Below are 22953 nucleotides of genomic sequence, written 5' to 3'. Positions count from 1 at the left end.
CTCCGAAGCAGATTCCTAGGTACATGCATTATTATGTAACTGCTTGGCTTGCCCAGCTCACGTTCATCTGGGGAATCAGCCTGCAGCCCCACCAAACTAGGTAAGAAAGTTTGTGTGGATGCTGTGTAATGTACCCCCAACACTAAATATCAGACAGTACTCCATATGCAACTAAATGATAGACTTTATGAATCTTAAACTGAATATAGGGTTAGTAATGAAAATAAACAAAACAAAATAAAAAGGGCCAAAGTCAAAGTCCCAGCTGGGGCTCACTCAGTAGGCACTCTTCCACCATCGATTGCCTCTGAATGTCAACAACCTTCGGACCCCCGCTCAGACTCCACCCCGTCCGGCGGTCTACCAGATTCCTCCATTTGCGTCTTCTCTCTTCTTCTCTCCCTCCCCTTCGGGCAAAAGCCCGTGAAAGCAACTGCTTCCAGAATCACAAGACAGGGCAACAAAATCCTGATTGGCTAACATGCATCAACAGTCCGGTTAGCTCCAGCCATAACCCAAACATGGCCGCTACAGAGGAACCATTACTTTAGCAGTGAACATTACAGGACGTTACACATGTTTGGTGCCGTGATCCAGGACAAACTAATAATTTCCCCACCTTTCATTTAGTCAGCATCCTGCTTTCCTGCCTCAACATTTAGTTCAATGCATTGATAAAATGATTGTAGTCCCAATACCATCATCCTTTGTTTCTTTTGCTCTCACAATATACCCTTTTTTGCCATCTTTTCTGTCATCTCTCAGACTGTTTCCTCCTTTGTTCTTCTCCCCTTCTCTGCATTTGAGAATCTATCCACATTTCAGATGCAAGGTCTGAAATATATGGTGATAATGTTGCAGTCTCTCATATCTTGCGGCACTGCTCCCTCTGTCCAGCACTGGCACAGTAGTTCATGCAGGTGGTTTAGCAAGACGCCCTTTGCACATTTGATGGCCTCTGGTGGAATGCCATCCAATCCTGGTGCCTTCCCAGTGGGCAGGCTGTCGCTGACTTTACTCAGCTCTTCGGCAGTTGGCAATGCATCAAGTTCCTCCATGGCAGGCAGGCATTCCACGGCATCTTGCGTGCTGTCCGAGATGCTGTTTTCTCTGGAGAAGAGTTCAGAGTAATGCTCCACCCATCTCTCCATCTGCTTGCCTTTGTCATTGATGGTCTCACCTGTTATGGTTTTCAGTGGTGCTGTCTTGCTCAGGGTTGGCCAGAGGAGGAGGCTGTTCAGCCCATTTGAACTGCAGGGGGAATTTTTACTACTCCTCTTCCTCTCTCCCTATTTCTCTGTTCCGTACAATTGAAGGTCTCGTCACATGAATATTAACACACCTTTGATTCTTTTTCTGTCGTTTACTCACAAAGAAGAGCTCGTTTTCAAATACTATTTAGCCAGCTGGCATAATTTCTGATGCCGAAGGAAATTGGTGTAACTAGAGCATTAGAATCAGGATTAGTATTACTGACATGTTGTGAACTGTATCGTTTGCAGCAGCAGAACATTGCAATACATAAAAAATGCCATAAATTATATTTAGAAATATGTGTATGTATTTGTGTGTGTGTGTGTGTGTGTGTGTGTATATGTATATATATATATATAGTTATATGTATGTGTGTAAGATATGTATGTATATATACACATACATATACAGTACTGTGCAAAAGTCTTAAGCACATATATATAGTTCGGGTGCCTACAATCTTTGTACAGTACTGTATTTGTCAATGGAGAGCAGAGAGCGAGTTCCTAAATCAGGCGGGAGTAAAGGATGTTGGAAATGGCGAGCGTGGAGCAGCAGAGAAGAGTGCTGGGGTGGGGGGGGGCAGGGGGCACGGGTGCAGACACACCAGCCCTGAGACACCAGGCAAGGTCAATTGATTCCAAACAATTGAATTATAGAATGTCTGTCTGGCGCTTCCTGCTCCCTCCCATCTCCCTTCTCCTTTGTCCAACCACGATCCCCCCTCTCCCTGCTCCCTTCCCACTCTCAATTCACAATAGTGACTCATATCAGAATCAGGTTTATCATCACTCATGTCATTTTTTTTTTGCAATAGCAGTACAATGCAATACGCAAAATTACTACAGTACTCTAAGTCTGAGGCACCTTAGCCATATACACTGCATGTGCCTCAGGATTTTGAGTAGTACTGTATATAATTACACAAAATAAATCGTGCAAAAATAGTGAGTTAGTGTTAATGGGTTGGCCATGCCATCACAGAGAGAAGGTGTAGGCAGCACCGAGGTCAGGATCGAACTGGGGTCCCTCAGAATCAGCAAACACTAACAACATAAGACATCTGTGTTGATTACCTTTGAAGTGGTGGATGCTGAAACAATCATACTGTTCTGTTTCTGGACAACCTTCAATACCAGGTTTTCAACACTGAACTTATTATATATTTTTTGTATGTTTGTTTCACCAGGCGCACATAATAAATTATTTACCCATTGGTGATCTGGCACAACGTCATGGAAGTCAAGTCCAGGTGATTCATCGGATGAAGCGAAGCCAACCCAAAGAGCCAGGAGAAAAAGGTGAGTAACTAGTCAAAGGGGATGGAGGTGAGAGCATGGGTAGAGGTACAGACTTGGTTTTAAAGGATGACAGACAGCTACAAACTTAAAACAAAATTCCCAAGAATCCTTATTAAAATTCTTATAACCATATAACAATTACAGCATGGAAACAGGCCATCTCGGCCCTTCTAGTTCATGCCGAACTCTTACTCTCACCTAGTCCCACCGACCTGCACGCAGCCCATAACCCTCCATTCCTTTCCTGTCCATATAGCTGTCCAACTTAACTTTAAACGACAACATCGAACCTGCCTCAACCACTTCTGCTGGAAGCTCGTTCCACACAGCTACCACTCTCTGAGTAAAGAAGTTCCCCCTCATGTTACCCCTAAACTTTTGCCCTTTAGCTCTCAACTCTCAACTTATGTGTTGAAGTTTTATAATGTGCATCTTAATTGCATTGCTGTCATTATTTAACTGGGATCCATTACTTACAGAATTTTAAAAGCATGCCCTGTAACTGAGTGGCAGTATCTCTGATTATTGAACTTAATACAGGATCTAACGTTATTATTGGATGTGGTCTTAACAACAATAACAGGAAATATTTGCACTTCAAATGAAAATGATCACTCCTATTCCATCGAATTTTCTTTGTATACTTCCGTGCTTAGCCAGTTTTTTGCACTGAGTCTACCATAGTGAATATTTGCTGAGAAAGGCTTTAGGATTAGGATTATGAAGACACGTAGACGTCTTTTGTTGTCATTTAGTAATGCACGCGTTAAGAAATGATACATTATTTCCTCTGGTGTGATATCACAAAACACAGGACAGACCAAGAATGAAAAAAACTGACAAAACCACATAATTATAATATATGGTTACAACAGTGTAACAATACCATAACTTGATGAAGAAGTCCATGAGCACAGTAAAGTCCAAAGTTTCTCAAATGTCCCACATCTCACGCAGACGAGGGAAGGAAGAAAAACTCTCCCTGCCATGCCAACCACAATCCGACTCCGAGTCATCCCAAAATTTTGAGCTCTGACCAGCTCTCCGACACCGAGTACTGAGCGCCATCTCTGTCCGAACGATTCGACCTCCTTCTCAGTCGCCAAAAGCAGGGAAGGCCGGGGATTTTGAGGCCTACCCTCCGAAAGATTCCCGACCACACAGTAACGACAGCAGCGAATGGGCATTTCAGAAATTTCTCCAGATGTTCCTCTGTGCTTTCACTTCCATTCTCCATCAAATCAGAATTGTCCACAGCCCCTATTAAACAGATACGATATCATTTTTCACCGGAGGGCTGTGCACGCACGGCGCGCCACCATCTTCTCCTCCCGCTCTGTATTTTAATAAATTATCCAGGGGCACACATGTTCCAGCTCTTCAAGAACCACGGCAAAAGGAAGTAGACAAAAGTTTCACTGCCCTCTTAGAAGGCAGCATTGTGCTCTTGGATGTTATATTTAAATCGGGGATTGAACTAGCCCTGAGAACATATTTGTGGGACTTTAACTATCTTAGTTTCAGTGGACTATCATCCAGCTATCCAATTTTCCTCTGCTTAAATTAAATTAACCTGATACTCCAAGTAGCTGATAGTAATTTTGTTATATTTGCTAGATTTTAACTATATTGTTGCAGAGTTAGATTTTACAGAAATCGATCTCATTACATGATCTCAAGTTCAAGTTATTGGCATACATGCACAGGGTACATATTAATGGCATGAAAGCTTATTGCAACAGCAGCACATTACGTTACATCAAGAGGACAACACAATTAACATAAACTTTAGTTAGGCAAATTATGCATAAATATGTGCAAAAATAAACAACAGAACAAATTAATGACAGATATAAATAAGAGTGAAAAAAATACGAGGGGTGATTGATAAGTTTGTGGCCTAAGGTAGAAGGAGTCAATTTTAGAAAACTTAGCACAATTATTTTTACTACATTTACACACTTAGTCCAGTGGTCATGGAGCATACGGATCCCTTCTTTGTAGAAGCCAGCATCTTAGACCTCCAGAAAGTGGTTCACAGCAGGGGTGATTGAGAAGTTCGTGGCCTAAGGTAGAAAGAGATGCGTTATTAACTTCAAGCTTTCTGCATTTTCACTCAAAGAGTTGAACTGCATGTGCATGTAACAAGAGCTGTATAACTCATCTCCTTCTACCTAAGGCCACAAACTTATCAATCACCCCTGCTGTGGACCAACTGGAGGTCCAAGACGCTCTCGTTACATGCATGTACAGTTCAACTCTTTGAGTGATAATGCAGCAAGTTTGAAGTTAGTAACTCATCTCCTTCTACCTTTAGGCCACGAACTTATCAATCACCCCGGCTGTGGACCACTTCTACAAAGAAGGGATCCATATGCTCCACGACCGCTGGACTAAGCGTGTACATGTTGGAGGGGACAATGTTGAAAAATAAATGTGCTAGGTTTTCTAAAATTAACTCCGTCTACCTTAGGCCACAAACTTATCAATTACTCCTTGTACATATCCCAATGCAGAGTTGAATTTATTCAGGTTGGTTTAAGAACTTGTTGGCATGGGGAGGAAATTATTGAAGAACTTTAAGGTCTAGATCTTCAGGCCCCTGTACTTTCTGTCCGATGGCAGCACTGAGAAGAGGTGTCTGTTGGGATATCCAAGCATTTTATTCTGCCAATTGCACCTGAATGGAAAGATAGTATTCTTGTGCAAACTGTGTTGAATTCATATTGGCTGGGTAGTCTAAATAACTTATTGCCAGAGAGGGATCTTTCAATCCAGGTGCCAACCAAGAGTTTAGATGGACTTTCTGAGTCCAACTTGTAAATGAGATTTACTTTCATCTAATGCAGTTGGATATTCTGTCCACATGGTGTCTCCTTAATCACACTCGACAATAGATTGACCCTAGCTTATAATATATAGAACATTGGAAGTGACTGAAACTTCTTTGAAAATTTTCTCTTGTCTGGAGACGCCTGTTTTTCCAGCATCCTGCAATTGAAAACCTTTTTTCTTGAAGAGTGGATGTAGTAATGACCTTTCCTTGGCATTTTGACACTTGACACTTGACTTTCAAGTAGATTCTTCCAATCTTGAGTTACATTCACGAACAGCTGATTTCAGTATCAGAAACCACTTTGTTTGGCATTGTTCCTACCTCTCTCCCACTTGGTCACCTCTTGTTCTAGCATCTACCATCCCCAACATCTTCCTGCCCAGTCTAAGAGAGGGGTGAGAGATGATCTCTATACAGATGTGGCTTTAGCATCAAATCAGACTGGCAGATCTACTCTCAGTCAATGTGTAAACTTGGCTGGTTCATATCCTGTGCAGGCACCCAATAAGCTTGACCAATATCTGACATGCACTATGAATATACACCATTTCGTGTGTGCTGATAACATTCTCTCCAAGGTGGCCCAAAGTGAGCTCTGGGAGATTTACTTAGTTCTAGGAGGCTGTCACATAATTGGGGATCTCTACTGAACTTTATATGAAACTATCACATCCCCTTTGTGCAATGGTTTTGGATGGTCAGTATTCTTCTTATTTCAAGTCAAAAATTGGAGTAGGCCATTACTAGTGGAGTTAGAAAAGACCAGTTGGTCTGCTGAATCCTCTCCTTTCTCACCACATGAAAATCTGTCCCAATGTGGATTGTAGTCCATTCTCCTGTGTGAGGTAAGAATCCCTATATGAAACAAAACAAATTCAGCGTATTTAATCATCCTGTCATCCACAGACTCCACAAACATTTCCTTCCACAGCAAAGCAACTACAGTCTCTTGAGTGATCCAGCATTTTGCACATGGCAAAGTCACTACCTTGCTCCCACCTAAACAGTCATCAGCTCCTATTGTTGTGCCTTGAATTTCGAGATTTTTATCTCATCCATTCACCAAAGTCATGGATCCTTCTGGTGACAGAGCAACTGCTTTAGTGAATGATGATCTCTGCATCCCAGAGTGCTTAAGGAAGTAGCCCAAGAAATAGTGGATGCATTAGTGATAATTTTTCAAAACTCTTTAGATTCTGGACTAGTTCCTGAGGATTGGAGGGTGGCTAATGTAACCTCACTTTTTAAAAAAGGAGGGAGAGAGAAACCAGGGAATATTAGACCCGATAGCCTGACATCGGTGGTGGGGAAAATGCTAGAGTCAGTTATCAAAGATGTGATAACAGCACATTTGGAAAGCAGTGAAATCATTGGACAAAGTCAGCATGGATTTGTGAAAGGAAAATCATGTCTGACGACTCTCATAGAACTTTTTGAGGATGTAACTAGTAGAGTGGATAGGGGAGAACCAGTGGATGTGGTATATTTGGATTTTCAAAAGGCTTTTGACAAGGTCCCACACAGGAGATTAGTGTGTAAACTTAAAGCACACGGTATTTGGGGTAAGGAATTGATGTGGATAGAGAATTGGTTGGCAGACAGGAAGCAAAGAGTGGGAATAAACGAGACCTTTTCAGAATGGCAGGCAGTGACTAGTGGGGTACCGCAAGGCTCAATGCTGGGACCCCAGTTGTTTACAATATATATTAATGACTTAGATGAGGGAATTAAAAGCAGCATCTCCAAGTTTGCGGATGACACGAAGCTGGGCGGCAGTGTTAGCTGTGAGGAGGATGCTAAGAGGATGCAGGGTGACTTGGATAGGTTAGGTGAGTGGGCAAATTCATGGCAGATGCAATTTAATGTGGATAAATGTGAGGTTATCCACTTTGGTGGCAAAAACAGGAAAACAGATTATTATCTGAATGGTGGCCGATTAGGAAAAGGAGAGGTGCAACGAGACCTGGGTGTCATTATACACCAGTCATTGAAAGTGGGCATGCAGGTACAGCAGGCGGTGAAAAAGGCAAATGGTATGCTGGCATTTATAGCAAGAGGATTCGAGTACAGGAGCAGGGAGGTACTACTGCAGTTGTACAAGGCCTTGGTGAGACCACACCTGGAGAATTGTGTGCAGTTTTGGTCCCCTAATCTGAGGAAAGACATCCTTGCCATAGAGGGAGTACAAAGAAGATTCACCAGATTGATTCCTGGGATGGCAGGACTTCCATATGATGAAAGACTGGATGAACTAGGCTTATACTCGCTGGAATTTGGAAGATTGAGGGGGGATCTTGTTGAAACGTATAAAATCCTAAAGGGATTGGACAGGCTAGATGCAGGAAGATTGTTCCCGATGTTGGGGAAGTCCAGAACGAGGGGTCACAGTTTGAGGATAAAGGGGAAGCCTTTTAGGACCAAGATTAGGAAAAACTTCTTCACACAGAGAGTGGTGAATCTGTGGAATTCTCTGCCACAGGAAACAGTTGAGGCCAGTTCATTGGCTATATTTAAGAGGGAGTTAGATATGGCCCTTGTGGCTAAAGGGATCAGGGGGTATGGAGGGAAGGCTGGTGCAGGGTTCTGAGTTGGATGATCAGCCATGATCATACTGAATGGCGGTGCAGGCTCGAAGGGCTGAATGGCCTGCTCCTGCACCTATTTTCTATGTTTCTATGATAGCCGAATGGAACCAGAAGGACTAGAATTATCTTTCTATGGCTCCTTTTATTAGTTTCTAAAAAAAAATGCAAAATAAATGACTGATGGTAAGAAACCCAACTGGAAAGGACAGACTTGTTCTTTCCAAGAAAGCACTGATTGTGACAAAATACTTTTTGATTGCATTTTGGCTGGCATGTGAGAGAGAGATGACGCATATAGTCATAAAACACAGTTAAACGGAAGTCATGAGAGACAGCAGATGTTGGAATCTTAACAAAAGAAAAACAAACTGCTGGAAGAGTTCTGCAAATCATGCACATTGTTGGTGGCAAAAGGGTAGTTAGGTGAACATCTTTGAGTCAGATTGCTGCATTGGATGGATATCATAGAGGGAAGATGTTCAGTATACGTAAGTGAGCTGGAGGAGTGAGATGGGGTTGGTATTTTCGTTAGTGCACTACCAACGGGGAATAGATGGTGCTGTTATTCTAATTTGCACTTGGCCTCACCAAATTTGCATCCGGCCATACATAGTGCAATCATGTTGAGTATGATGTTCTCCTAAGGGGGTACTCCCTTAACGGAGAACAACTGTGTGTGAGTTATTTAACATGGGGAGGCTGATGCACAGTCAGCTACCAGATAGATCAGGTCAGTGTCCAGTGACCTTGAATGCAAGATGTCTGGAGACCCTACACTTTTGCAGCCCTCCTCCACCTTCACTTCCGTTGTAAGGTGTCGTCGTCTTCCACCATTTCCATCATTGAGGTCTTGGTTGGATCACTGTTTGTCTGGAACCTCCCCCTGTAGAATGCTGGGGACAGACCAGCTGGTTGAGGGAATGGGATGGGGGAGACATAGAAATGATGTGCTGCTGGAAGCTCAAGGTGGCCATTGTAGACCAAGCACAGGTGCTCCACAAAATGGTTGTCAAGTCTACCCTTGGTCTCACTGATGTAAAAGAGGCCAAATTGAAAGTAGCAACTGCAGTAGACAAAGTTGCAGGAACTGACTCTCTGGTTCACCACCATCTGCCCCCTTCCCACACACCTTCTTATACCTTCCACTCTCTGGTTCCATCTGCCCATCATCTCTCTCTTATCTGCTTCCTCATAACCTTCTGCCCTGTCTCCATCCATCCCCATCCTGTCCCGCAACCCATGTTTTCTTTGTATCATCCACCACCTTCTGAATTAAACCTCTCCCTTCATCACCCTGCTCCTCACACATCTTCCCATCATCACCCATGTCACCTAGTCCCATCTATCACCTATCTGCTCCGGTCTCACTCCTCTCTTCCACTTCTTTTACTGGCTATCTTTCCTCTCTACTCTCAGTCCTGATGCAGGGTCTCAACCTGAGATGTCAACTATCCCTTTGCCACTGTGGATGCTGATTGACCTGATGAGTTCTTCCAGCTTTTATTTTGTTAAACAGGAGCTTATTATGAGTATGTCAAACACCCCAAATAATGGAACTATGAATAACTGATCTTTTTACCATTTCAGAAGTATATGACCTTATTTCAGATTATATGAATGAATATGAAACAGCTTTATGCTGTGGCTTGTTATTCTATTACACAGTAGCCTTTAATTATAGATTGTTACTCAGTAAGCACCATTTGTAGATTTTCACTTGGAACTCTTTTCCAAAACAGAACAAACCAAGTGCAGAGAAGGAAAGCTAATCTTGAAAATGCCACATTGTCAACATCTCTGAAGATCTGTCCTGGCCCCAACATGCTAATGTAATTATGAGGAAAGCATGCCAGTGGCTATATTTCATTAGGAATTTGAGGAGATTTGGTATGTCACCAAAGACTAGCAAATTTCTACAGATGTACCACGGAGAACATTTTGACTGGTTGCATCACCCTCTGGTGTGAAGGTACCAATGCACAGGAGCAGACAAAGCTGTAGTAGGCTGTAAACGCAACCAGTTCCATCATGGACACGAGTCTTCCCACTATCAAGGAAATCTTCCATCTGCATTGCTTCAAAAAGATGTCATCTATTATTAAGGACCCTCAACCTACAGGGCATGCCTTCTTCTCGTTATTACCTTCAGGAAGGCGGTACAGGTGCCTGGAAGTTACACACTCAACATTTTAGGAACAGTTTCTTCCCCTCTGCCATCAGATTTCTGAAATGGTCATGAACCCAAGAACACTACCTCACTTTTTGCTCTCTTTTTGCATTACTTTTTTTTCTTTCTTACTGTCGCTTATCGCAATGTTTTGTGATGCACTGTACTGCTGCCACGAAACAACAAATCTCATTATGTATCAGCGATAATAAATCTGATTCGTGAAGATGATACATTCTTATATAATATATAGATATGTTCATTACTTGACTTGGGTCAAGTATTCACATTTGTAGATGATACCAAAAATGGAGGAATGGTGAACTGTGAGAGGAATATCTGTACTTTTCAGGTGGGAGATGACAATGAATCCAATGAAATCCAAAACATTATATTTTAAAAGGAAGTGAGGTTGTATTCAGCAGGGTCAATTCCAAAAGCAGCAGAACATTGACCATAGAACAGTACAGCACAGCAGCAAATCCTTTGGTCCACAATGTATGTTCCAAACACAATGCCAAATTAAACTAAACTTCTTCTCCATTCACATAATCTATTTCCCTCTATTCCCTGCATACATGTGTCTATCTGAAAGTCTCTTAAACGGCTACCAGCACAATTACAGAATGCATCTGGGCATATATACTGTATATTTTCTGTTGAAAGTGGGGGGGGCAAGTTGAGAAAGTTGTTTAAAAAAATACAAATTGATTAATTAGAGTACAGGGACAGGTAGATCATGGTGATTTTCTTTATAAAACATTGGTTTCAGGTATTGTGTCCAGTTCTGGATGCCACACTTCAGGAAAGATATGAAGGGTTTGGAGAGGTGCCAGGTCTGAATCCTTGGAGAAGGATCATTTTTTGTAATGAATTAATGATGCACTTATGACAGTTTGCACGCTGTATTACTCCATGACTTTGAGCTTAATTGCCTTGGTAATAGATGCTAAAATTGGCCAATACCGTAAGTACATCATGAACTCACCGCAAAAGTGACTGCCACATCTTACATGATAGCACACTGGACTGGAGACAAAACACATGCCTATTCTAGAAATCTGTTCATTGTCATTTGCATGTGTCATGCAGATTACATGCCACAGTTGGTAACGTGGTTCAACTGCTGTCAACGCTGTCTTATTTGTGACAAGTGGCCACATGCAAGAATTGCTGGCACTGAAACCCATTTCTTGTGTAATTAGGAAAGAAGCAAGGACATAATTTAAAAAAAAACTTTAGGCTCCATTAGCTTTCCAAACCATCAAAATGAATTAAGCAATTTCTATTCAAGCTTTTGTCAACCACCACTGTGCAAAACTAATCTTGTGTCAAATTCTCGTAACGACACTGATATATTTTGATTTAGGAAAGGGAAGTTGCGGTAGAACCTTATTTATCTGGATCCAAGGACTGATAGAGTTGAGAGTTACCATAGGTCTGAGATCCAGGGTTGGGGGAGCCGGGGGGAAGTAAATTAGAATAAGAGCAATTGAATTTTTTTTAGATTATGAAGACACGTAGTCCCCTTTTATTGCCATTTAGTAATGCATGCATTAAGAAATGATACATTATTTCCTCCGGTGTGACATCACAAAAACACAGGACAAACCAAGATTAAAAAAACTGACAAAACCACATAATTATACATATAGTTACAACAGTGCAACAATACCATAACTTGATAAAGAAGTCCATGAGCACAGTAAAGTTCAAAGTCTCTCAAATGTCTCACATCTCACGCAGACGGAGAGGGAAGAAAAACTCTCCCTGCCATGCCGACCACAATCCGACTCTGAGTCATCCGAAAACTTCGAGTTCTGATCACCTCTCCAACCCCGAGTACCGAGCGCCATCTCTGTCCGAGCGATTCGACCTCTTTCTTGGTCACCAAAAGCAGGCAATGCCGAGGATTTTGAGGCCTATCCTCCAAAAGATTCCCAACCACGCAGTAACGACAGCAGCGAATGGGCGTTTCAGAAGTTTCTCCAGATGTTCCTCTGTGATTTCACGTCTGTCTCCATCAAATCAGAAATTGTCCACAGCCCCTATTTAACAGATACGATGTCATTTTTCACTCCAGAGCTGCGCGCGCATGGCATGCTGCCCTCTTCTTCTCCTGCCTACAACATAGGAGTACATTGGGGAGGAAGGTAAGGTAAATGGTGGATGTGATAATTACAGGGAAGCACAGAAAAATTGCATTAGAATAGCAAATTAGATGAGAGAAAGGAATAACTCTAAAATGAGTAAAAGTTTCTGGGTTCCTGTATAATGTGAGGGAAGTAATAAGATCCAAGACCATTGGTTAATTATTGTTAGATGTACTAAGGTAAATCCATTCATACGGATCAATTCATTACACCGGTACATTGAAATAACAGCATGCAGAATAGTGTTCCAGTTACAGAGAAAGTGCAGTGCAGGTACATAATAAGATGTCAGGTCATAACGAGTAGGTTGTGAGTTCATGGTTACAACTTATTTTACTAGGGAACCGTTCAGTAACCTTGTAACAGTGGGATAGAACTTGCATCTTTGAGCCAGGCAGGATGGGAAGTGCTTTCACGCTTTGTATCTTCTGCGTGATGGGAGTGGGGAAAGGAGAAAACGCCTGAGATGGGTGCTGGCTGCTTTACCAAGGCAGTGTAAAGAGTGGACAGAGTCCATGGAGGGGAGGCTGTTTTCTGTGATATGCTGAGCTGCGTCCACAGTTCTGCAGTTACTTGTGGTCATGGACAGAGCAGATGCCATACCTAACCATGATGCATCCGGATAAGGTGCTTTATATGGGGCATCGATAAAAGTTGGTGAGGGTCAGAGGGGACTTGGCGAATTTCTGTAGCCTCCTGAGTAAGTTGAGATGCTGGTGAGTTTTCTTGGTTGTGGTGTCAATGTGATCGGACCAAGATGGGCCTCAGGTGATGTTCACTCCTAGCAACTTGAAGCTCTCAGTCCTTTTGACCGCAGCACCATTGATGTGGACAGGAGCAAATGTACCAACCCCCTTCCTGGTCAACGTTCAGTTCTTTTTTCTTCTGACAATGAGGGAAAGCTTTGTGCCATGACACCATGTCCCAGGGTTCTCTACCTCTTTCCTGCATTCCAACCCATTGTTACTTGAGATCCAGCCCTATATAGTGGTATCATCTGCAAACTTGTAGCTGGATTTAGTGCAGAATCTGGCCACGCAATCATAGTGTACAGGGACTAGAGTTGGAGTCTGAGGTTGCAACCTGGTGGAGCACCAGTGTTTAGTGTATTTATGCAGGATGTGCTGCTGCCTAACCTTACTGATTATGGTCTGTTGTCAGGGCCATTGAGGGAGCTGAGGGAGTAATTGTCTCCGAGGTCTTGGAATTACAGAAATAAAGGCAAAGCTGTAGCAATAAATAATAGTCTAATGTAGTTGTCTTTACTGTTCAGATGCCTGAGAGATGGACCAGGAAGATGGTATCCACTGTAGACTAGTTTCGGCAGTGGGGAAATTGCAGTTTTTTTGAGGTTGTCTAGGAAGCTGGAGTTTATGCATACCATGAACAGTCTCTCGAAGCACTTGATGATGGTGGATATCAGAACCACTGGGCTGTAGATGTTAAGACATTTTATAGAAACCACAGAAAAACTACAGCACAGAGACAGGCCTTTTGGCCCTTCTTGGCTGTGCTGAACCATTTTCTGCCTAGTCCCACTGACCTGCACACGGACCATATCCCTCCATACACCTCCCATCCATGTATCTGTCCAATTTATTCTTAAATGTTAAAAAAGAACCCGCATTTACCACCTCGTCTGGCAGCTCATTCCACACTCCCACCACTCTGTGTGAAGAAGCCTCCCCTAATGTTCCCTTTAAACTTTTCCCCCTTCACCCTTAACCCATGCCCTCTGGGTTTTTTCTCCCCTTGCCTCAGTGGAAAAAGCATGCTTGCATTCACTCACCCATCAAAATTTTATATACCTCTATCAAATCTCCCCTCATTCTTCTACGCTCCAGGGAATAAAGTCCTAACCTATTCAACCTTTCTCTGTAACTGAGTTTCTCAAATCCCGGCATCATCCTTGTAAACCTTCTCTGCACTCTTTCAACCTTATTAATATCCTTCCTGTAATTTGGTGACCAAAACTGAACACAATACTGCAAATTTGGCCTCACCAATGCCTTATACAACCTTATCATAACGTTCCAGCTCTTATACTCAATACTTTGATTAATAAAGACCAATGTACCAAAAGCTCTGTTCATGACCCTATCTACCTGTGACGCCACTTTTAGCGAATTTTGTATCTGTATTCACAGATCCTCTGTTCTACTGCACTCCTCAGTGCCTTATCATTTACCCTATATGTTCTACCTTGGTTTGTCCTTCCAACGTGCAATACCTCACACTTGTCTGTATTAAACTCCATCTGCCATTTTTCAACCCATTTTTCCAGCTGGTCCAAATCCCTCTGCAAGCTTTGAAAACCTTCCTCTCTGTCCACTACACCTCCAATCTTTGTATCATCAGCAAATTTGCTGATCCAGTTTACCACATTATCATCCAGATCATTGATATAGATGACAAATAACAATGGACCCAGCACTGATCCCTGTGGCACATCACTAGTCACAGGCCTCCACTCAGAGAAGCAATCCTCCACTACCAGTCTCTGGCTTCTTCCATTGAGCCAATGTCTAATCCAATTTACCACCTCTCCATGTATACCTAGCGACTGAATTTTCCTAACTAACCTCCCAAGTGGGACCTTGTCAAAGGTCTTACTGAAGGCCTTTATCTTGTTTTTATTAACTACTGGGATAATAGGCATTCTTTTCAAAGCAGGTAGAAACCACAGATCAAAGTGGGGAGAAGTTAAAAATATCTGCAAGTATCCCTGCCAGTTGATCTGCATAGGATCTAAGGACATGGCCAGGGATGCCCTCCAGATGAGTTGCTTTCTGCAGGTTCACTCTCTGGAGAACCAAACTTACATCCGCAGTGGTGAGTGGTGGCTGTGGGTTTAGTAGTATTGGAGGCTGTCAGGTTGGGTGGTGATATAGCAGTCCTCCGCTGTTCTAAACATGCATAAATTATGTTAAACTCACCAGGATAGGATGTGCTGTTGTTGGCGATGCTGCCTGACTTTTTGCAGCCTTTAATAACACATGGTTCTTGCCGTAACCGACAGCTGGTCTGGGTCTTGAATTTGGACTGAATGTTGGCATCTTTGATAGCCTTATGGAGGCCATAACTCATATTTTTGTAAAGGTCAGGGTCACCTGACTTAAATGCTGCAGACCTAAACATTGGAAAGGAGTAAATCTCGTGGTATATCTGTGGTTCCCATTTTGGGAAGACCCCAGATTGTCCTCTTCGGTACACAGTCCGCAACACACTTGCTGATGAAGCAAACAGGAGGAAATCTGCAGATGCTGGAAATTAAAGCAACGCACATAAAAACTGCTGGTGAACGCAGCAGGCCAGGCAGCATCTACAGGAAGAGGTACAATCGACGTTTTGGGCTGAGACCCTTCGTCAGGACCCAGTCCTGATGGAGGGTCTTAGCCCAAAACGTCAACTGTACCTCTTCCTATAGATGCTGCCTGGCCTGCTGCGTTCACCAGCAGTTTTTATGTGTGTTGCTGATGAAGTCTTGGATGGTAATGATCCCAATCCTTTGACTGCCATGTTTGATATAGTTGAGGATACCAAAATTAAAGCCATCTAATTTCTGGGTATTAGCCTTTATGTCTCTTATGGCCAGGAGGGCGATCTGGCTCAAGAGGAAGGAGGCCACTCATGATCATTGGCTATCTGATGTTATGTTGTGCCTTAATATAGAGAAGCTTTGTTGTTCGATTTCTGATTCTAAACATGATTTTCTAATGTTATGGGGACCCTTTCTGAATTATTTTCATAATCTTTGAATTGTTATTAAAGTATGGATCTGAACCATTATTATTATAATATCATATGATAAGGTATTTTTCTTTTTTTCTTTTTTTTACCAACCAGCTCATTTTGGTAGTGGGGGTTGATGTTTTTTAATAAAATACAATTACTTTATTTTATTTCATTTCATAATTCAGTCTTTTTTTCTACATGATTGATTTGGAATATGGGATACTATGATCATAATACTGTGATTTAAATGTAATGTAATTTGTATTATTTGCTTGTATCCTTATGAATTTTGTATTTCTATTCATGCAATTTATATAATAACAATAAAAATATTGAAAGAGATGGTAAGACTAGGCTGGCAGTTGAGTCTTTCAATGTGGATCAGTCCATCAACTCAAAGAAGCTGTGAAGGATTTCACAAGGAATTCTGCAGATGCTGGAAATCTAAGCATCACACATCAAAGTTGCTGGTGAACGCAGCAGGCCAGGCAGCATCTCTAGGAAGAGGTACAGTCGACGTTTCGGGCCGAGACCCTTCGTCAGGACTAACTGAAGGAAGAGTGAGTAAGAGATTTGGAAGTGGGAGGGGGAGGGGGAGATCCAAAATGATAGGAGAAGACAGGAGGGGGAGGGATGGAGCCAAGAGCTGGACAAGTGATAGGCAAAAGGGATACGAGAGGATCATGGGACAGGAGGCCCAGGGAGAAGGAAAAGGGGAGGGGGGAAAAACCCAGAGGATGGGCAAGGGGTATAGTCAGAGGGACAAAGGGAGAAAAAGGAGAGAGAGAGAAAGAATGTGTGTATATAAAAAAATAATTTAATGGGGTACGAGGGGGAGGTGGGGTATTAGCGGAAGTTAGAGAAGTCAATGTTCATGCCATCAGGTTGGAGGCTACCGCCCACTAGGAACAGGGTTCCCCTGGTCCTCACCTACCACCCCACCAGCCTCCGGGTCCAACATATTATTCTCCGTAACTTCCGCCACCTGCAACGGGATCCCACCACTAAGCACATCTTTCCCTCCCCCCCCCCTCTGCTTTCTGCAGGGATCGCTCCCTACGCGACTCCCTTGTACACTCATCACCCCCATTCCTCCCCACTGATCTCCCTCCTGGCACTTATCCTTGTAAGCGGAACAAGTGCTACACATGCCCTTACACTTCCTCCCTTACCACCATTCAGGGCCCTAGACAGTCCTTCCAGGTGAGGCGACACTTCACCTGTGAGTCGGCTGGGGTGATATACTGCGTCCGGTGCTCCCGATGTGGCCTTCTATATATTGGCGAGGCCCAATGCAGACTAGGAGATCGTTTTGCTGAACACCTACGCTCTGTCCACCAGAGAAAGCAGGATCTCCCAGTGGCCACACATTTTAATTCCACATCCCATTCCCATTCTGATATGTCTATCCACGGCCTCCTCTACTGTAAAGATGAAGCCACACTCAGGTTGGAGGAACAACACCTTGTATTCCGTCTGGGTAGCCTCCAACCTGATGGCATGAACATTGACTTCTCTAACTTCCGCTAATACCCCACCTCCCCCTCGTACCCCATTAAATTATTTATTTGTATACACACATTCTTTCTCTCTCTCTCCTTTTTCTCCCTCTGTCTCTCTGAATATACCCCTTTCCCATCCTCTGGGTCCCCCCCCCCCCCGTCTTTCTTCCTGGACCTCCTGTCCCATGATCCTCTCGTATCCCTTTTGCCTATCACTTGTCCAGCTCTTGGCTCCATCCCTCCCCCTCCTGTCTTCTCCTATCATTTTGGATCTCCCCCTCCCCCTCCCACTTTCAAATCTCTTACTAGTTCTTCCTTCAGTTAGTCCTGACGAAGGGTCTCGGCCTGAAACATGGACTGCCTCTTCCTAGAGATGTTGCCTGGCCTGCTGCGTTCACCAGCAACTTTGATGTGTGAAGGATTTCATCTGTTTCTTTAGATCAGTACTGTACAGCTTTCTATATGGGATCCTCCCATTTCAAGTTCATTTCATTGCAGGCTTGGTAGCCATCTACGATGGTTGTATAGCAATGGTCAAGGGTGTTTGAGGCCCCTGATGGTACAGGAGACCTGCTGGTAGTTTTTCAGTAAAGCACTCTTGAAGTTAGGATGTGCATACATGTACTGATGAATATGACAATAAACTTGACACCATTTTACTGATTTTGTGCATCCTGATGCAGCTTCTTGTGTTTTTGTACAAAAATTGTTCCCAGTATTTTAATGTCATCGGAGTAGTTGGTGAGAATATTGACACATCCAGGGCTCCAACATCCTGTCACTTAATCTTGACCTGCACCCTTATTGGCTTCCAGAAAATCGTTGGATCTTAGTGGTGTCTCCTGTTGGCCAGTCGCCTCCACTTCTTATATAATGCTGTTCCAGTTTCCAATCTTAATTTTTCTCCAATCTTCCATTTTTATTTGGCAGACAGGTTATTTTTCAACGCACAGGCAAAACAAAAATTATGTTCAAATGTGAGCAAACTCTGCAACACACATAAATGTTGCTGGTGAACGCAGCAGGCCAGGCAACATCTCTAGGAAGAGGTGCAGTCCATGTTTCAGGCCGAGACCCTTCGTCAGGCCTAACTGAAGGAAGAACTAGTAAGAGATTTGAAAGTGGGAGGGGGAGGGGGAGATCCAAAATGATAGGAGAAGACAGGAGGGGGAGGGATGGAGCCAAGAGCTGGACAGGTGATAGGCAAAAGGGGATACGAGAGGATCATGGGACAGGAGGTCCGGGGAGAAAGACAAGGGGGGGGGGACCCAGAGGATGGGCAAGGGGTATATTCAGAGGGACAGAGGGAGAAAAAGGAGAGTGAGAGAAAGAATGTGTGTATAAAAATAAGTAACAGATGAGGTACGAGGGGGAGGTGGGGCATTAGCGGAAGTTAGAGAAGTCGATGTTCATGCCATCAGGTTGGAGGCTACCCAGACGGAATATAAGGTGTTGTTCCTCCAACCTGAGTGTAGCTTCATCTTTACAGTAGAGGAGGCCATGGATAGACATGTCAGAATGGAAATGGGATGTGGAATTAAAATGTGTGGCCACTGGGAGATCCTGCTTTCTCTGGCAGACAGAGCGTAGGTGTTCAGCCAAGCGGTCTCCCAGCCTGCGTCGGGTCTCGTCAATATATAAAAGGCCACATCGGGAGCACCGGACGCAGTATATCACCCCAGCCGACTCACAGGTGAAGTGTTGCCTCACCTGGAAGGACTGTTTGGGCCCCTGAATGGTGGTAAGGGAGGAAGTGTAAGGGCATGTGTAGCACTTGTTCCGCTTACAAGGATAAGTGCCAGGAGGGAAATCAGTGGGGAGGGATGGGGGGGATGAATGGACAAGGGAGTTGCGTAGGGAGCGATCCCTGCGGAATGCAGAGAGAGGGAGGAGGGAAAGATGTGCTTACTGGTGGGATCCTGTTGGAGGTGGCGGAAGTGCTTAGTGGTGGTGAGCAAACTCTGCTTTGTGTTTTGGACTTGACCACACAGAATGGTTTCAGTGTACCAAATGCATAGGAGAGAGGCATTGCAGTCCCACACCTCAACTCTTCAGTTAAAATTATATTTGATTAATGCAAACAGCAAGCTACTACTTTTAAATTTAAAAATGGAAATTTTGTAAAAACGATTTAAAATTACATTAATTATCTGGAAATGTTGAAATTTTGTGTTTGACAATATGCAAGGGCGTTTCTTGGTTGGTGAAAATTTGCTTCTGTTTATAATAACAGGCTAATGAGACGATTGACGCAAGAGATTCTGCAGATGCCAGAAATCTTGAGCTACACGCATACACGCAAATGCTGGAGGGCCCCAGCCAGAATTATCGACTGTTTATTTCCCTTCATAGATATTGTCCGTCCTGCTGAGTTCCTCGAGCACTTTGTGTGTGTTGATGAGCCCATTGGGCTTACACTGCCTCCCAGGGCTGCAACCCTGCCAGTCCCACCACCCTTCTTCCAGCATCCCGCAACTCATTCTCTCTCACACCTGCTCATCAACTCCCTTCGCCGTTCTCTGTGATTTTCCCCTGCCATCAACCCACAAGAATTAGCCAACTAACCAGAGTAGCCAGATGAAAGTCATGTGGCTACAGAGACAACAGGCAAATTCTGCACGCACAGCACCCCAGGTCAGGATAGATCCCAACACCCTAGTGCTGTGAAGCAGCACCCCAATCTGCTGCACCACTACCTCCAAGCATGTACTGCTGAGCTTCATAAAGTATTGATCAGACCACATTTCGCATATTGGAATCAGTGTGGGGCCCCATATCTTACAAAGGATGTGCTGGCATCTGGCAGAGTCCAGAGGAAGTTTACAAGCGTGATCTTGGAAATGAAAGGGTTAATGCATGATGAGTATTTGATGGGTCTAAGCCTGTAATCACTGGAATTCGGAAGAGGGGATCTCATGGAAACCTACCCATGAATACAGCCAAACAAAACAGCATTACTCCAGGACCAAGGTACAAAACTGTACCAACAGTCACACACAGCACTGGGCACTTACTGCACACGTAAGATATCAATAAAATACAGTCACATGAAAAAATACATAGTCCAAGACCCCGAGTCCATGAATGTTCCAGTAGTCTGCAGTTGAACACAATACTACTTGTCTTCGCACACTGGGGGCAGCATGGACACTGTGCCGCAGCGACTCTGATGCCTCTTTCCTGGGTAGCTGTATACCGCAGCCTGAGGCCTACTCCTCGCTATGACCCGGGCCACTCAGCCGCACCCCCCGCCATCTGCCAGTGGATCTGTGACTCAGACTTGCAGCTTTGCATATTAATCGTGTCCAACAGGGTCTTGCGATCACAAGAAAAGCGACTAAGACGATCACCGCTGCGACTGAATGTGTCGCCATCTTACTGGAAGTGTTTCAGCTAGTGAGGTGAGCCTGGACCAGAAGGCACAGCCTAAGAGTAGGTTGTCCCTTTAGAACAGAGGTGAAGAGCAATTTCTTCAGCCAGAAAGTAGTGAATCTGTGAAATTCATTGCCACAGGTGACTGTGGAGGCCAAGTCATTGGGTAGATTTAAAGAAGAGATTGATAGGTTCTTGATTATTAACAGTGTCTAAGGTTATGGAATGAAGGCAGAAGTTGTTTGAGAGGGAAAAGAAGTTAACCATAATTGACTGACAGTAGACTCAATGGCCTAACTCTGCTCCTAAGTGATATGGTCTTATCGATATTTGACCTTTCAATTCACTATACTGTACATGAATGGAGCTTAACCTATCTGGAGTTACATTGGTCAGAATGAAAGGAAAATCCTCTTCCCCCAGTGAGCTTCCATTCAGTCCTCAGTTGTGATTTTGTTGTAAACTGCATCAGTACATATTCTGTCGTGTATTCTGTCCATAATGACAGACAAGAAAAGCTTGTTTAACTCAACTGCTGGTTTTATTGCAACAAGCACAAAACAGACCCGGCATTATGACCCAGGGAGGGAACCCACTCAGTCTCATACAGATGGGGGAGATGATTATTACACACCCCAGTTACAGTCAGGGTGACCCACAAACACACATGCGAGTAACTGTATAACCCAAGCTAAAATGTAACAATAAATGAGCTTGAACATCCCACCATAATCCCACAAAAGCAATTTAAAAGAAGAACAATAATGATGCTGGCCGATAGGAATGCTGGGGTGAGCTATCGACGCCCTCCCCCCCCCCCCCCGGAGCGTTACACTGCCCCCACCTGAGGGGTCAGCCATCCCCAGCAATCCCAGCAACCGGAGTCCACAACAAAGTCAAAGAGTCCCAGTGGTGATCGACACTGCTGCCCGGGGTGCTATGGGGTGTCTGTAGCCACACACTCCCATGGAAGGCACTGTTTGGTGAGGCAAAAGGCAGGGCATCTTCCTTCCTTCAGCCTCCCCAGCCGGTCCTGGTGCAGCACGATGACCTTCCTCTGCTCAGGCACCCAATATACCACATCAGAGATGTGGTCAAACACCTATCCCGTCCCCTTCCAAGGGCTTCCAAGCTTGGGGGTAGTCTCTTCTTTCTGGAGGAGTACTTGTGGTATTGGTGCCCTAGCCTAGTGGCCTGGCTCCTTCTGAGACATGGAAGCGTTGCTGCAGTGCGCAAACAGCTCCTGTTCCCCAGGCCAACAGAAGCGTTCACACAGCTTGCCCAACGTCTTTGTGACCCCAAAATGGACAGCCCGCACCGGCCCGTGCACTGACCGCAGCACCATGACACTGCGGGGTGTGTCGCACGGCGGCGGGCATGCGAAACCGCTGGAGGTTGTTGCTGTTCCTGCCGGATCGGTCTTCTAGAGCTGCCCTACCGCAGAGCCCCCCCCTGCCACATCCACACAAGCCTCCTAGTGCGATAGTAGGTGAGGCCAATGATGCAGGACTCCCAGCTGTCGGCTAGCCGCGCCTCGTACTCCCCTGTGTTTTTCTCCACTGTGATGCGCAGCCTCCTCTTCCTCCTCATCGCTGCACGGTCGCCGGTGACCATAGCCAGCTGGTGCCGTCGTTGTCCACCCAGGCGGTGGACACCCAGGTGGATGATGTTGATAGTTGACCCTGTGTCCACCAATGCACGGCACCTGATGCCCTCCACTATGCAGTCCATGTATAAGCCTTGATCTTCACCCAAATGGCACACTTGGGGAGGTGACAACCGAGGGATTCTGCTGGAGGTCTCGGGCGGTGCTGCCTGTTTGGCGTTTCCCGATAGCTGCACGGGGTTGTGGTGTGATGCTGGTGCGGGGCAGTCCCAGGCCACATGACCTGACTTGCCACGCAGGTAACAGAGATCGCTCTGTGGCACGCAGCAAGGCTGGTGCAGCGCTAGTCAGAACTGTCTCACAGACCCCTCCTTGTCAGTTTCTTCCTCCGCCTCGGTGACACAAGACTGGGCTCGCGGCATGTGGGGTGATGCTGGAGAGC

At 44.5% G+C, this 22953-nt stretch overlaps 1 protein-coding gene across 1 annotated transcript in view; it reads left to right on the top strand.

Annotated features, from left to right (window-relative positions):
- eda (ectodysplasin A) overlaps positions 1 to 22953 on the top strand; it is a 282871-nt gene that overhangs the window by 174671 nt on the left and 85247 nt on the right. The window contains exon 2 of the mRNA XM_063059824.1: positions 2444 to 2555. Coding sequence (XP_062915894.1) covers positions 2444 to 2555 — 112 coding nt within the window. The remainder of the gene's footprint in view (positions 1 to 2443; positions 2556 to 22953) is intronic.

The sequence above is a fragment of the Mobula hypostoma genome, chromosome 10, assembly GCF_963921235.1.
Source record: "Mobula hypostoma chromosome 10, sMobHyp1.1, whole genome shotgun sequence".
NCBI lineage: Eukaryota > Metazoa > Chordata > Chondrichthyes > Myliobatiformes > Myliobatidae > Mobula > Mobula hypostoma.
This window is presented reverse-complemented; position numbering and strand designations above follow the sequence as displayed.